Below are 15810 nucleotides of genomic sequence, written 5' to 3' on the forward strand. Positions count from 1 at the left end.
CACACTCTCTCTCTCTCTCTCTCTCTCTCTCTCTCTTTTTCTCTCTCTCAAAAATAAATAAACATTAATTTTTTTTTTTTAAGAAATGATTCTAACTACCATGAGTCCCTGGGACTAGTGGACATAACAATGTGCAACCTCTTTCCCAGTTGTCAAAACAATAGCAGTTGCAACCTTTCCAGAGACACAAAAGCTGCACTGGTAATGTCCATCTATTTCTAAAACCTCTTAAAATCAATTAGAAAGTCTCCACTAGAAGGATAAACAGCCACTGAAGTAATCAATTGCCTGTTCTGCAAGTGAGCTCATGTGTTAGTCATCTGCTGGCATGGAGTGTTTTCCTATTGATTCTTCACCAATGACAAGTCCTGGGTTTCCCATCCTGGGTACTACTGACATATTAGGACAGATAAGTTTTTGTTTGGGGGGAGGTTTCCTGTGCATTGTGAGATGTTTAACAGTATCCCTGGACTCTACCTTAATTAGATGCTAATAGCAGCCCCCTAAGTTGTGACGTAAAAAATGTCTCCAGACTTTGCCATTTGACCCCTGAGGAACAAAATCATCCCTGACTAAGAACCACTGATCTCATACTCACCTTCTTTCAAAAGGTCTAAAGAGAGCTGACTAATATTACAATCAGGTTTTTAATCTATAGCTAAGAAACCAAATTTTCACATATTTGAATTGTCTATAAATAACTTCAGATTGTTTTTATTATTATTAAAGGAATACTCATTTTTATTTATTTTTTAATTTTTTTTTAACGTTTATTCATTTTTGAGAGACAGAGAGAGACAGAGCATGAGCGGGGAAGGGGCAGAGAGAGGGAGACACAGAATCTGAAACAGGCTCCAGGCTCTGAGCCGTCAGCACAGAGCCGAACACGGGGCTTGAACTCACAAATTGCGAGATCCTGACCTGAGCCGAAGTCGGACACTCAACCGACTGAGCCACCCAGGTGCCCCAAGAATACTCATTTTTAAAACACAAGTCCAAATTTTCTTTTCTTAAAGGTATAAACTGCAGAATAAAATCTCCCATTTTTCCTGAAATTATTTGTCCCATTTCCCAAAGATGACTACTGTTAACAGTTCATTGTGAATATATCAGCATTTTATAAACACACATATAGCTTTTATTCTTTATAAATAAGAACAAACAATATAGACTATTGTTCAACATATGCAAATATGTAGTTCTGAAACTACACCATGTAATTTATTTAACAATCCTCCACTACATCCGGTATTTTTTAAGTTTATTTATTTATTTTGAGAGAGAGAGTGTGAGCAGGGGAGATGGAGGGGCAGAGAGGGAGAGAGAGAATCCCAAGCAGGCTGTGTGCTGTCAGTGCAGAGCCTGACATGGAGCCCGATCTCACTAACCTGAGACCATGCCTGAGACAAAATCAAGAGTTGGATGCTTAACCAACTGAGCCACCCAGGCACCCCCACATCTGATACTTCTATTTTTTATTTCTAAACATCTTAAATAGCTATTGATAGTCATCATTTAAGATAGAAATTATCTTTTTTAAAATAAATGGACTGAATATAGGGAAAGTTTGTCTTTGTGTCAGTTTGTGTGTGTGTGTGTGTGTGTGTATATGTGTGTGTGTGTGTGTGTGTATTTTACTTCCTAACAAGGTAGTAAACTACCTCTATACTTTTGATGCTGTAATTATCTAAGAAAATAGAATATTGCATATTTTCCATAGATTGTGAGGAGGATTTCAAATGCTGGAAATAAGTTATAGAATCCAATGAAACTCCCATGTTAGTGTTTACACAAGTCAAAGTTGTACAGAAACACAATAAACATTTTAATTAAATGTGCCAATTACACTCACTACTTAAATTTAACTGAACAGAGATGCCCTTAAGGCATTGACTTCAGAGCAACCATGTTAAAATTTTCCATATTCGCATTTAAGTTTGCTACAGAGTAATAGTTATAATTTCACTGAAGTGGCACTTTTGTGCATTTTCCTAGGCAAAATTGTAAGTGCTTGTGCATTTCTGTCAAGGTCTGTCAAAAAAGTAGAAGCTAAATTTTATTTCACTAATGATAAATCACTTGGAACTTAGCCTCCAAAAAGTGTTTATTGAAACCCCTAAGATTTTAGTCCTGAGAGAGAGAAAAGGGGCTATTTAATAATGTTTGTTTGTGCAGACTCACCTCGGTGCCAACTTTCCATCTCCAGTGACAAGAGCTGTTCTCCTCCTGGTATGGAGGGAGGAGGAAGACACCCTTACAAAGGGAAATATATGTCCTGCTTTTAGGCAGATAGGGGAAGGGTGGAGGGCTCTATGTTCGCTTATTTTCAATTGTCTTCATTTTAAAACAATACTTATGCCAAAGTAGCATGCACATTTGGGAGTGGTATAAGATGATCCCCTTCAACTTCTCCTAAATTTTCCTATAACCATCACTTACCTGCCCCTTACTCTATCATTCTCTTCCTGAACAATTGAGCCCTAAAGCTATTTGGTGAACCACAGAAAGGTATTCTTCTGTGCTGGATGTGACAGAGGACCTATGGCATCCCAGAGAGGAATTTTGGGGCCACAATGGGATAAGGAGGGTGTCCACAGAGGAAGGTGGTGCCTGGCATTCTGTAACAGATGGCTAACAGGGCAAGGAGAGTGCTCATGCAGGAAAAATGTCCATTGTTGGGAGTCAGAACTGAAGAGGGGTGAGGAAGGTAACTATGCAGGAAGAGGATTTGTCAAGATAATAACTATATTAAGGATAATAGAAAGCACTTTCTCATTGTCAGAAAGGGGAGCTAAAGATATGTAAAGGGAGAAAACTAGACTGGACCATATGGTGTTAGCTAGGAATTGGACACCCTTCCACGAAATACTTATTTTTAATTTTTTTTTAATTTATTTTTATAGAGATATAGAAAGCAAGCAGGGGAGGGACAGAGAGAGACGGAGATAGGATACCAAGCAGATTCCGCATTGCCAGCGCAGAGCCTGATGCAGGGCTCAAACTCATGAATCATGAGATCATGACCTGAACCAAAATTAAGAATTGGAGGCTTAAACAACTGAGCCACTCAGGTGCCCCTACAAAAATGCTTATTAATCACAAAGACTAACTTCACAGTGGAAAAGTTTTGCAGATATCACCCTAACCAAGCGACCAAAAGTGATCATCATCAGTAATGGGACAAATCAAATCTTGCATAACCTGACAGGTTGAAATAAGCATCACTTCTGTGAATTTCTTACCAAAGTTGCATAATCTAAATCTAATTTTGATGAAATATCATACAACCAAAATTTAGGGACATTCTACAAAATATTTAACTTACAATCTTCAAAAGTGTTGAGGTCATGAAAGATAAGGAAAAACTAAGATACTATTCCAGATCAAAGGAAACTAAAGAAATGGGACAATTAAATATAAGGATTATAAACTAGATCCTTTTACTATGAAGGACATTTTTTGAACAGTATGTGAGAAGTGAATGAATTCTGTGGTTTAAATGGTAATAAGGTATTAATGTTAATTTCCTGATTTTTATGGTTCTAGCATGATTATATAGGAGGAGAACATCCTTATTTAGAGAAAAAAACACAGCCGAAGTTTTTAGGGGTGATGGAGCATCTAGTCAGGAACTTACTCTCAAATGATTCAGGAGGAAAAATCATTATTTATACTGTATTTGCAACTTTAAATCTGAGATAATATCAAAGTTATTTTTAAAATATCACTATTTAAGACCTTGAATGTATCTTTTGAATCATAATGTTATAAAAATGTAGAACTCATTCCATGACACAATCATTGAAGGGCTGTATCTGCTTCTAAATATAAACTTAAAAGATAGGACGTAAAAACATAATATCCCTAAAAGTAAGTTACTCAGAAGAGAATTTCAAAACAGCAGCATGAAAACACAGGCAGGTGTGTCTCGTCTAGTTAAAACATCTTCAAATAGTAACTCTCAGCTGAAGACTGACAACTCATCACAGAATTTTTCTGAAATCCTTGATTTTTTTTTTTTAAGTAAGCTGTATACCCAATGGTGGGCTCAAACTCACAAACCCAATACCAAGAGTCACATGCTCTACTAACTGAGCCAGTCAGGTATCCCTGAAACCCTTGATTTTTAAATTTTGTTCTTCAAAAATTAATTTAAAAAATTAATAAAGACATCAGAAGTCAGTATCAACACAGATTACCTTATTTTACGTAGACTTGAAGTCTCTGAAATATGTGATGTCCTGCCAGGGCCATCCTGCGGCATACAAATCCTTTGATTTCATTTTAATCAATTTGTTAAAAAAATATTGATAAATAATTTTAAAATAATTTCGCAAGTGAGAGGCACCTGGGTGGCTCAGTCAGTTAAGCGTCCAACTTCAGCTCAGGTCATGATCTCTCGGTTCATGAGTTCAAGCCTCACATCAGGCTCTGTGCTGACAGCTGGATCCTGGAGCCTGCTTCAGATTTTGTGTCTCCCCCTCTCTCTGCCCCTGTCATGCTCTGTCTGTCTCTGCCTCTCAATAATAAATAAACGTTAAAAAAAATTAAACTACAATAATTTAAAAATTAAAAATAATTAAAAATAATTTCACAAGTGAGAACACCACTTACAACACAGCTCATTATTACATAGATTTAACTATTTCCTTCATCAAATGATGTGCTCTGAAACAACTAAGTACAGTCAAAACCTGACATTGCTAGATTTCTTCTGTATAAAGATGTCACTTGCCCTGTTATTAAAATGTCATGCTGCATCTTACAAAGAAAATAGTCTTTTTTATTCTTTTCACGTCTTGGTGACAGATCACAAACACATTTTTATATAATAAATGTTATTGACAATTCAAGCTATTCTGTTTTTATTTCTTTTAATTGACAATATTCTAGTAAGTTCCAAACATGTACAAACTTGGTAAGGATAGTAAGTAACAGAACTACATTTGGAGGCTCCAATAATCTTTAAAATTTATATAAATCTAAGGTTTTAAAATGGCATAGTTAACCTATATCCACACAAACACCTGCATGTGGATGGATGCTTATAGCAGCTTTATTCATAATTGCCAAAACTTGGGTGAAACTGAAATGTCCTTCAGTAAGTAAAGATAAATAAACTATGGTACATTCAAACAATGGAATATTATTCAGTGCTAAAATAAATTAGTTATTAAGCCATAAAAAGACATAGAGGACCCTTAAATGTGTATTACTAAGTGAAAGAAGCCCATCTGAAAGTTTGGGCAGGAACTTTGTTTCATTCAGTGTGGTTTACACAAAATCTTGCACAGAGCCTCACACACAGGCACTATCCAGTCTGTGAGTGAGCATGTGCATGTACTTTCCTGATGTTCTCTATGTCTTCTTCCTTTAATACCAGAAGAGTCTTGATTCTGAGTAAGAATTCAATAAATTCCTGATTTTTAAAATGATTGGTTAAAATATTTTTGAAAGGGAGAAGAAGGGAATTGAGATAAACTATAAAGTATGGGCAGACATTGCATAGAAAAAGGATGGGGGTGGAGGACATTCCACGTGGGAAACAGCATGAGAAAAGGCAAAGAAAGGAGAATCGTGGCATCTTCTGGGGACACAGAAGAGAACATCCCATTGGCTTGAAGGTTCTTGGAAAACAGTTGGCATGAGGCTAGTAAGCAAGGTGAGGCGGCCACACAGTGGGCGGTACAAGCCAGAATGAGATTACAGGTTTTAGGATACTGGGGAGAAACCATTTTTTGCCAAGCCTTTGTATTAACCTTCTCTCCTCCTTCTTCATCACAGTCCTTCACGGGAGTGGGCAGGATGTCAAGTGCTCCCTCGGCTATTTCCCCTGTGGGAATATCACCAAGTGCTTGCCGCAGCTTCTTCATTGCAATGGTGTGGATGACTGTGGCAACCAAGCGGATGAGGACAACTGCGGTGAGTGAAGCACTTGTAGTCACAGCAGGAATCAGGGCAAAATCACTGCAGGTAAAGTCTCTGAGACTGCTCATAACAAGAGAAAAGAGAAACTAAATTGAAAAAATATATGTCACTTAGGGAAATCGTACATTGTTTTTTATTAGCTTCAAACATCCATTCTTTTTTTTTTTTTTTAATTTTTTTTTAACGTTTATTTATTTTTGGGACAGAGAGAGACAGAGCATGAACTGGGGAGGGGCAGAGAGAGAGGGAGACACAGAATGGGAAGCAGGCTCCAGGCTCTGAGCCATCAGCCCAGAGCCTGACGCGGGGCTCGAACTCACGGACCGTGAGATCGTGACCTGAGCTGAAGTCGGACGCTTAACCGACTGAGCCACCCAGGAGCCCCTCAAACATCCATTCTTTATATTATCACCACCAGTATTTGAGGAAAGTGGTGATTGTGCACATAGTAAGTTTTGTATCCCACGAACCCATCCAGTTAACATCTTACAAGCAAAATGGTGTAGGAATTGGGAATTTGGGCGCTGGAGACAAGACTGTCTGGTTTGAATCTGGTACAACAATGACCAATTATGTAGTCTTGAGAATGTTTCTAAACCTCTCTTTTGACTCTCTTTCCTGATATTAGAAAAGGGTTTGGAAATTGTCCCTATGCTAAGATAACTTGGGAAGATTAAATGTAAGGGATTAGAGAAATGCAAGCATACAGCAGGTACTAGCTAAGTGTGAACAGCTATTGCTCTTTCTTATTATCTGTTGCTAACTACAATTCTGATGGACAAATGAGACCGCCTAATAAAGAACAAACAATAAGTCCAGCTAACCTATTATTTACCAACAATCAAATTTATAACCTAATAAAGTCAACAAGTAGAGCTTCTGACCAAAGAGAATACCAGGAAAACTTGGCTTTTGGTTAGAATTTTGCTCAAATTTTGTTTAGTATATTCATTGTTTTCAAATTTTTAAAATTCTAGTTAGTTAAAATACAGTGTAATATTGTTTCAAAAATAGAATTTAGTGATTCATCACTTACATATAACACCCACTGCTCAACACAAGTGCCCTCCTTAATACCTGTTGCCAATTTAGCCCATCTCCCCATCCACCTTCCCTCCATCAACCCTCAGTTTATTCTCTATCATAGAGTCTCTTATAGTTTGTTTCGCTCTTTTTCCTCCCTTCCCATATGTTCATTTGTTTTATTTCCTAAATTCCACATATGAGTGAAATCATATGCTATTTGTCTTTCTGTGACTGACTTATTTCACTTAGCATGATAGTCTCTAGCTCCATCCATGTTGTTGCAAATGGCAAGATTTCATTCCTTTTTTTTTATCCAAATATTTATTTAAATTCTAGCTCATTAATATTTAGTGTAGTTTTGGTTCAGGAGTAGACTTTAGTGATTCATCACTTACATGTAACACCCATTGCTCAACAAAATGAGTGCCCTCCTTAATACCTGTTACCCATTAGCCCATCCAGCCCCTCCCCTCCAGCAACCTACCATGTTCTCTATAATTGAGTCTCCTATATTTTTGCCCCACACTCTGTTTTTATCTTTTTATTTTACCTTCCTTTCTCCTTTGTTCATCTCTTTTGTTTCTTAAATTCCACATATGAGTGAAGTCATATGGTATTTGTTTTTCTCTGAGTTATTTCTCCAAGTTTTTCTCCAAGTTATTGTGCTTAGCATAATACTCCCTAGTTCCATCCACATCATTGCAATTGGCAAGATTTCATTCTTTTAGATAGGTGAGTAATATTCCATTGCATATATATGTCACATTGTCTTTGTCATCATCAGTTGATGGACATTGGGCTCTCTCCATAATTTGGCTATTGCTGAGAATGCTGCCAAGGTGTGCATGTCCCCCTTCAAAATCTGTATTTTATATCTTTGGTAAAATACCCCGTAGTGCAATTGCTGGGTTATAGGGTAGTTCTATTTTTAACTTTTTGAGTAACCTCCATACTGTTTATCAGAATGGCTGCACCAGTGTACATTCCCATCAGCAGTGCTAGAGGGTTCCCCTTTCTCTACATCCTTGCCAACATCTGTTGTTTCCTGTGTTGTTAATTTTAGCCATTCTGACGGGTGTGAGGTGATCTCTCTTTGTAGTTTTGATTTGTATTTCCCTGATGATGAGTAATACTGAGCATCTTTTCATGTGTCTGTTAGCCACCTGGATGTCTTCTTTGGAAAAATGTCTATTCATGTAGTCTACCCATTTCTTAACTGGATTATTTATTTTTTGGGTGTTGACTTTCATAAGTTCTTTACATATTTTTTGATATTAACCCTTTATGTCATTAGCAAATATCTTCTCCCATTCTGTAGGGAATGTTGATTGTTCCCTTTGCTGTGCAAAACCTTTTTATCTTTATTTCAAGCTTTCTTTTGCTTTTTTAACATTTATCTATTTTGTGAGAGAGAGAGAGATTGCAAGTGGGGAAGGGGCAAAGACAGAGGGGACAGAGAATCCCAAGCAGGCTCCAGGCTCTGAGCTGTCAGAGCAGGGCCCAATGTGGGGTTTGAACTCATGAACTGTGAAATCATGACCTAAGTAAGGTCAGATGCTTAACTGACTTAACCACCCAGGCACCCTAAAGGTTTTTTATCTTGATGAAGTCTCAATAGTTCATTTATATTCTGGTGATGGTCAGTTTTTGTTGAATAATGGGAGTTTTTCTGTGATTTTTGGAATTCAATATGTTTCCTTCCCCAGATTAGGGAAGTTTCCAGCTATCATTTGCTCAAATACCTTCTGCCCATTTTTACCTCTCTTCTTCTGGGACCCCTAGGATACAAATGTTATTATGCTATAAGGAGTTGCTGAGTTCCCTAAGTCTACATTTGTGATCCAATATTTTTCTTTCCCTCTTCTTTTCAGCTTTGTTACTTTCTGTAATTTTATCTTCTATATCACTGATTTTCCCCCCTCTGTTTCATCCATCCTTGTCGTCATAACATGCATTCAGATTTGCATATCAGTTATATTATTTTTAATTTTAGCCTGACTAGTTTTTAGTTCCATTATCTCTATGGTAAGAGATTCTCTAGTGTCTCCTATGCTTTTCTCAAGCCCAGCCATCATCTTTATAATTATTGTTTTAAATTTTAGTTCAGACATCTTACTTATATCTGTATTGATTAAATCCCTGGCCCTGACTTCTTTCTTTTCTTTCTTTTGGGGTAAATTCCTCCATCTTGTCATATTGTCAAGGTGGAAGAAGGAAAGAAAGAAAGAAAGAAAGAAAGAAAGAAAGAAAGAAAGAAAGAAAGCTAGATCCTAGGTGTGTTTTGTTCTGCTTGTTAAAAGAAGCTAGATCCAAAATAATAATAATAATAATAATAATAATAATAATTTAAAAATTATAATAAAGATTAAAATTGCTTTTTCTGGTATCCCAAGGGGGGCTGAACAAAAGAAGCTAGATCCTATTTACCCTAGAGGTGAGGCTTTGTAGCAGCCTATGATCAGTAGACTTGGTGCACGCAAGGGGTTTGTGCTGATCTTCTGGGGGTGGGACCTGCTGTACTTACCCTAGGCCGACTTGCCTAGTGCAAATGCACCTGCAGGGCACAGAGTAGCAAGGCTTGGTAAAAGGGGCTCCAGCCTCTGGTTGGTGGTGCTATTTTGCGCACTGAAGTGGGTCAGTGCTATTGGGCAGGCTGAAAATGGTGTCACCCCGCTCTCTTGTCCCTGGAGCAGGGAGTTTGCAGCCACCACTCTTCAGGAAGCCCTCATTGGAGAGGCCGGGCCATCTCTCCCAAATGTACTGCAGGCAGGAGAACTGCTTCTCCCCATGTGACCCAGGAGATCCTCAGCCCACACTGTCCACTCCCAGGTCTCCACCCTCCTCCCCCACTGGAGCACCACTAAGCCTACTAGGCGTGTCCCTGGCGATGGTGCAGACTTCTGAAACTTCAAACTCTGCACTCCACTATTTATAAAATCTTGTGGTATTCCGCGCCTCTCCCTGTCACAGTCAATGGCTTTAAGGGAGACTTTTTCTTGTGTAATTCCCTGCACACACTGTCACTCTCTCTCTCCTTCTCTCACTCCTCTCCCTGTGATCAGGGCTCCCTCCCCATTGGAGTACCTACAGCTCTTCTCTCCCCCAAATCAACTCTCTGCAGCTCCTACCTTCCAAGATGTGGCGGTTTTTTTCACCTCTACTCTAAAAAGGGACAAGGCAAGCCTATGGTCTCACTACTCCTCCACTACCATACCTCCAAATATCCTGTTCAAATTTCTGAAGCCGTAACAACACAAATTTATAAAAGAACTTCAACTGGCTGGATCTGACCCACTGGGAAAATGAGCTTTGGTTAATAATGTAAAATAATGAGATTTCTTACTCATGGGGAAATAAGGTACTATTTTTGGAGGATAAAGACATACATAACAATCAGAAATGCTGCATAAATAAGTAATACACTGAAGAGACTTGCTGTTTTCACTCCCTAGAGTATTACAGACTTTTTTTAAGACCCTACGCTGAAGGAATTAACACTTCTCTAGGTGGTAGCAGTTAACTCAAGAGTAAACACACTATCTAAACTGGTGAGATTAAGCTATGATTATCTTTGATTTGGATGGCTATACATATGTGTTGTCTTCTTTTTTTATAATTTTTTAATGTTTATCTATTTTTGAGACAGAGCATGAGTGGGGGAGGAACAGAGAGAGGGGGAGACACAGAATTTGAAACAGGCTCCAGGCTCTGAGCTGTCAGCACAGAGCCAGACACAGGGCTCAAACCCACAAGCCATGACATCATGACCTGAGCCAAATCTTTTATATATTTATATATATGTATACATATGAATACGTGTGTGTGTGTGTATATATGTATACATATATGTATATATACGCATACATATGTGTATATATATGTTCTATCTTCTTAAAACACCTGATTACCATATAAACTTTTTAAAAACCAAGATAAAAGTGTTCTGCCCACCGCCAGCCACTTCCCCCTTAAGCTGCTAGCAGTTCATATAGAGAGAGTGGCTTGAGAGTTTCCTACCAACTAATATGTTGACAGAAAGCAGGAAAAAACTTGGTAGGACAGGGAATTTGCCACCAAAAGTAGTTTCTCAGTGAAAAAAAGCTTGGGAGCTCTTGCTCTAGTGCTGCATTTAAAGAAACCAAATAACAAAAGTAACAATCTTCAAAGTAGTAATCCTTAATTACTCAAATTTTTCAGGATTCACCAACCAACAAATTCAGATGGAGGCTATATGCATTGGAATGCAGAGATCAGGCTTGGGTGACCAGGATTTAAAATCTGGCTCTGAAGAGGGTAACGATGGCTGTTGTCTTTTCTGTGACGTGGGAATAATAAAAATATCTGTGTCCACATGTCTTAAAAAGATTCAGTGAGACACTGTATCTAGGATGCTTAGCCCAGCACCTGACACAAAATTGGCATTCAGTAAAATGTTAACTTGTGTATCAGCCAGTTGTAGCTACCTTACAAACTTAATGACATAAGAAGTAATCATTTCTTTAGCTTGCAATTCTGTGGGTCAACAACTCGGGCTGGGCTCAGCTGAGATCAGCTCCACAGTTCTCAACCTAGTTGGGACTTTTTCATGTACCCTCCATTATCTGTGGATCAGCTTTGTCGTCATGCCTGGGACCTTGGCTGAGATAACCAGAGTGACTCAGCTCTGGCCCTCCAGTAGGCTAAGCTTTCTGCTAGTGGTAGAGACATGGCACCCAGGGGTAACTGAAGGTGTAAAAGGACTCTTGAAGCCTATGCTCAAAAAATGACACACTTGTGCTCGCTTCGGCAGCACATATACTAAAATTGGAACGATACAGAGAAGATTAGCATGGCCCCTGCGCAAGGATGACACGCAAATTCGTGAAGCGTTCCATAAAAAAAAAAAAAAAAAAAAAAAAAAAAAAATGACACACTTGCCCCACATCCTTGTTGAAGGGAGTCACAAGACCAGTCCAGTTTCAAGGGATGAAATTGACTTCTCTTGCTGAGAGGAGCTGCAAAGTCACACTGCAAGGGGGTTGGGCAGAGGGAGGGCAGCCACTGCAACCACTTTTGCAAATTCTACCCCAGTTGGTATTATCATTGCTTTTCCCACAAACGTTGATATTAACTCTCGGTGACTCAGAGATTGCTTTTCCCACAAACATTGATATTAACTCTCAGTGACTCAGAGTCCCCACCTGTGTGACTTTAGGAAGTCCTGTCTGTTAAGCAATTTAAATATTTCTAGGAACAACCATGGTTTGTCTATTTACTTATTGAAACAGCAGCTCATATTTGAAGGAACACTATTTTTCCATATTTTTGTTTTTGTAGTTTTATGTTTATATAAATAGCTGTGTGTGTGTGTGTGTGTGTGTGTGTGTGTGTGTGTCCTGTTGATTATGAGATAGTCAGGAGGTGGGTAAGCTTTCCCCCATTTCCTGAAAATGTAACTATAGTTTATTTGGGCAGGACCAAATAAACTATATTTTATTTGTATATTTGGACCTTAATTGTGTTAATTATCCTGCTTAACTATCCTGTTGAATTTTAACAAAGAAAATATACATTAGAGAAAATATTAAGGCCTACATCTTTACTCTTAGAATTTGAATTCTGATGACAAGCAGGGGCTTAACTCTTGTGAAAACAATACCATCAGAACAAAAATCAGGTTAGAGATCCATCACGGTTTCTTCTTTCTTCCACCTCTTTGCCTTTATCTCCCTCCCAATTCCCACCCCCCACCCCCCCGCTCTCTGTGTATCTGAGGGCCATTCTGTCTTTTTCTGTCTCATTTCCATGTGTCTCCCCACTTCCATTCTGCCTCCCTAACTGTCCTCATCCCTTTTTTCACTGTCTCTCAATTCCCTTTCTACTTCGTGCTTGTCTTTTCCTCTCTTCTTTTCTCTTTCAAACCAAGTCCATCACAGTATTCGTAAATTAGACTTTAGTTATTATTCTGTTCATCCCATTAAGTTTACAAACTGCGTTGTTAATATTTTAATATCATTACCTCCAAAGAAAAAACCCAAGCAGTTGCTTTTAATTTCTATGTAGCACTAAACAGATTCCTGCCCCCACCCCCCTTCTCTACCCTTGGACTGTGTATCTCAGAATAGTGGCTTGTATTTTACAGTCAACAATAATGACTTTTCCTTACCCTCTTTGATTTCTTTTTAAATAGAAACAGAATGGTTGGAAGACTTCTCAACCTGACATCAGAAAGTTCAGGCTCAAATCCTGGAAGTGTCTTTTTCTATCTGTTGATACTTAGACAAGTCATTTCTTTTGGCTCAGTCTCACTTTCCTTATTTGTGAAATTGGAATAATAAATTTGTTGTGAGAATTAAATTAATTGCATGTGTAGAAATGCATACACACACACATAAAACAGGTACTCAATAAATCTGTGTGGATCAGATTATTGACCACTATACTCAGTAGTTACTCTGGAGTTCACATCTTTTTCATTCTATCCCAGGAATAGTTTATATTTGATTGGACTTCAAACCAGGGAAATCCTGGTTTGTATGCATGTAGGGAAGGGTGAAGCAAGTTGAGTCAAAGTAGTATAAGCAATCTGTTCCAAAGGTTTTGCAAAATGGTTATCTTAGGGACCCCTGATGTGAGCAGGGAGTGGTATGCACCACCAGCATTCATAAAAATAAAATAGGTCACAGATGAAATAAGTCAAGTTCCAGCTATAGGTGTACATGGCATATGAAAGTAAACAGCATTTTGTTTAATCAAAAATACTAATTATTAAAAATGCAGGTGACTTGAATAGCAATTAATATTAAAATATTTATTAGACAAAAAAGATTCTGTTTATTAGGCAAAAAAATATTCTGTTTAATGCTATTTAAAAATTTTTTTAATGTTCATTTATTTTTGAGAGAGAGAGCCAGAGGGGGAGGGGCAGAGAGAGAGAGACAGAGTCACAGAATCCAAAGCAGGCTCCAGGCTCTGAGCTGTCAGCACAGAGCCCGACGCGGGGCTCAAACCCACAAGCTGTGAGATCATGACCTGAGCCGAAGTCAGACATTCAACTGACTGAGCCACCCAGGTGCCCCTGCTTAATGCTATTTGAAAGCTCCTTTACTCACCATTGTCAACATCAAAAAAATAAAAAACCCAAGTCCAGTTTTGGAAATATGGGCAACATCATAATCTATTCTTATGAAAACATGTCTATGTAACAAATACTATCTTAAACTATTCCTGGACTTCTTATATCAGAAAAAAAGTACTCTCCTGAAATTTATCCAGGCCAGCAGATCTTCCACTGTAGTTCTGGACCAAAGCCATCAGCATTAGCCACGAAGCTACTAGGAGTGCAGGTTCTCAGTCCCCATCCCAACCCCACTGAATCAGAAACTCTGCCGGTGGCTCAGCAATGTTTCTGAAAGCTCTTCAAGTCACCCCACACACTACATTTCGAGAACCACTGACCTAGACCCAAGTGAGTGGAAAACAAGGAATGCAGGTGAGATAGTAGCAAGAGTAGAAATAAACTAGAGTCAAACTCTCAATATGGTATGCAGACTTACTAACTTACTAACTCCATTATCATTATTACCAATTTGTTAGCTTTTATAAGAAACATTGGCACTGTATTGGTTGCAGTCATCTAGAAATTAAAAAAAGAAGAATTTAAGTTGAACTCTGGTCAAAACCTCAGCAATGGTAAGTTGACATGTTGCTGCGTCCATGCATGTACAGGTTGGAACATCCCAGGAAGGAAAACAGAATTTTTATCATCACCTTTAGGGTCCAGGTGACAAAAATTATGAAATGCAGTTATTTCCTCTTGCTTCTTATTACTGAATTTCCTTCACTGGCTGTGAATTGTTTTCTTTCTTTTTTTTTTTTTTTTAATTTTAGAGCATCTACATAATTTGCGCTCCCCTGGCTGTTCATTTTTTAAGACATTCATGTTTACATTCTGTTTAATGCTAATTAAATTAGGTCAGAAAGTTGGTTCTTTTCAGAATATGTAAACTTCATGCATATTTGAATAAGCAGCATTAAATATATTTACAATCACATAAAATATAGTATCTTAACATATGAATAAAAGAAAAACCCACAGGTAAAAATCACTTTTAGAGTGCTCATTTATAAGTTAATAATGTATTGCCAAATAAAAAATCTTTCTGTAATGGAAGGGAGGAGACTTTTCCTTAATTAGAATTTTTAAGATACACCCTAAAAAATACCTCCAAGCTGTTACCATTGACACCAGTAATAATTATTAAAGTGGAAAAGTAAGTCAAATCAAAATAGTAGCTATAAAATTTAGCAGAGTCACCCCCAAAATGAAACACCATTAAATAAATTAAACTGACTCCCCATATATCGAACTATAATATGAACTAAATATATTTAGGGAGAAAAATGTGACTTTTGTATTATCACAAGCATTTTAAACAAGCACTCCTATTTGCTTATTGAGTTCCCACTTTTCTTTACAAAAATAATTTCTCTATAATGGAATAGTTTACTGAATACAAAAATAAAATATCTCAGTATAAAAAGTATAACACATCTACTCACTGAACATTTTTCAGTGACACAAGGCAAGCAAAAGCAATAGATTTGAAGTTTTCCATTGAATTCATAAGAATCCCTTTCTTTCCAAAATATTTGGGCAATACAGAATTTATAGACATACATATATCAAAATTGGTTACACCATTTTTATAATAACTTTGATCCTTACTGATAAACTTCAATATGAAATATATATTTTTTCCCCTGAAAAATTTGATAACAATTCCCATACAATTTCCATATGTGTTTGCTGTGTATCCTAACCCACTTTTCATCTCTACTCAGAACTATCTATGCAATCAAACAGACTAGAGACCC

General features: G+C 37.7%; 1 protein-coding gene and 1 non-coding gene across 3 annotated transcripts in view; both read left to right on the forward strand.

Annotated features, from left to right (window-relative positions):
• Positions 1-15810, forward strand: part of RXFP1 (relaxin family peptide receptor 1) — a 111408-nt gene that overhangs the window by 31530 nt on the left and 64068 nt on the right. For both annotated transcript variants that reach the window (XM_049631233.1, XM_049631234.1), the window contains exon 2: positions 5785-5922. In XM_049631233.1, the coding sequence (XP_049487190.1) occupies positions 5785-5922 (138 nt within the window). The remainder of the gene's footprint in view (positions 1-5784; positions 5923-15810) is intronic.
• On the forward strand, positions 11728-11834 carry LOC125924058 (U6 spliceosomal RNA). Its single transcript, XR_007458244.1, has one exon. It is a non-coding gene; the product is annotated as a U6 spliceosomal RNA (small nuclear RNA).

The sequence above is a fragment of the Panthera uncia genome, chromosome B1 (genome assembly GCF_023721935.1).
Source record: "Panthera uncia isolate 11264 chromosome B1, Puncia_PCG_1.0, whole genome shotgun sequence".
NCBI classification, from domain to species: domain Eukaryota; kingdom Metazoa; phylum Chordata; class Mammalia; order Carnivora; family Felidae; genus Panthera; species Panthera uncia.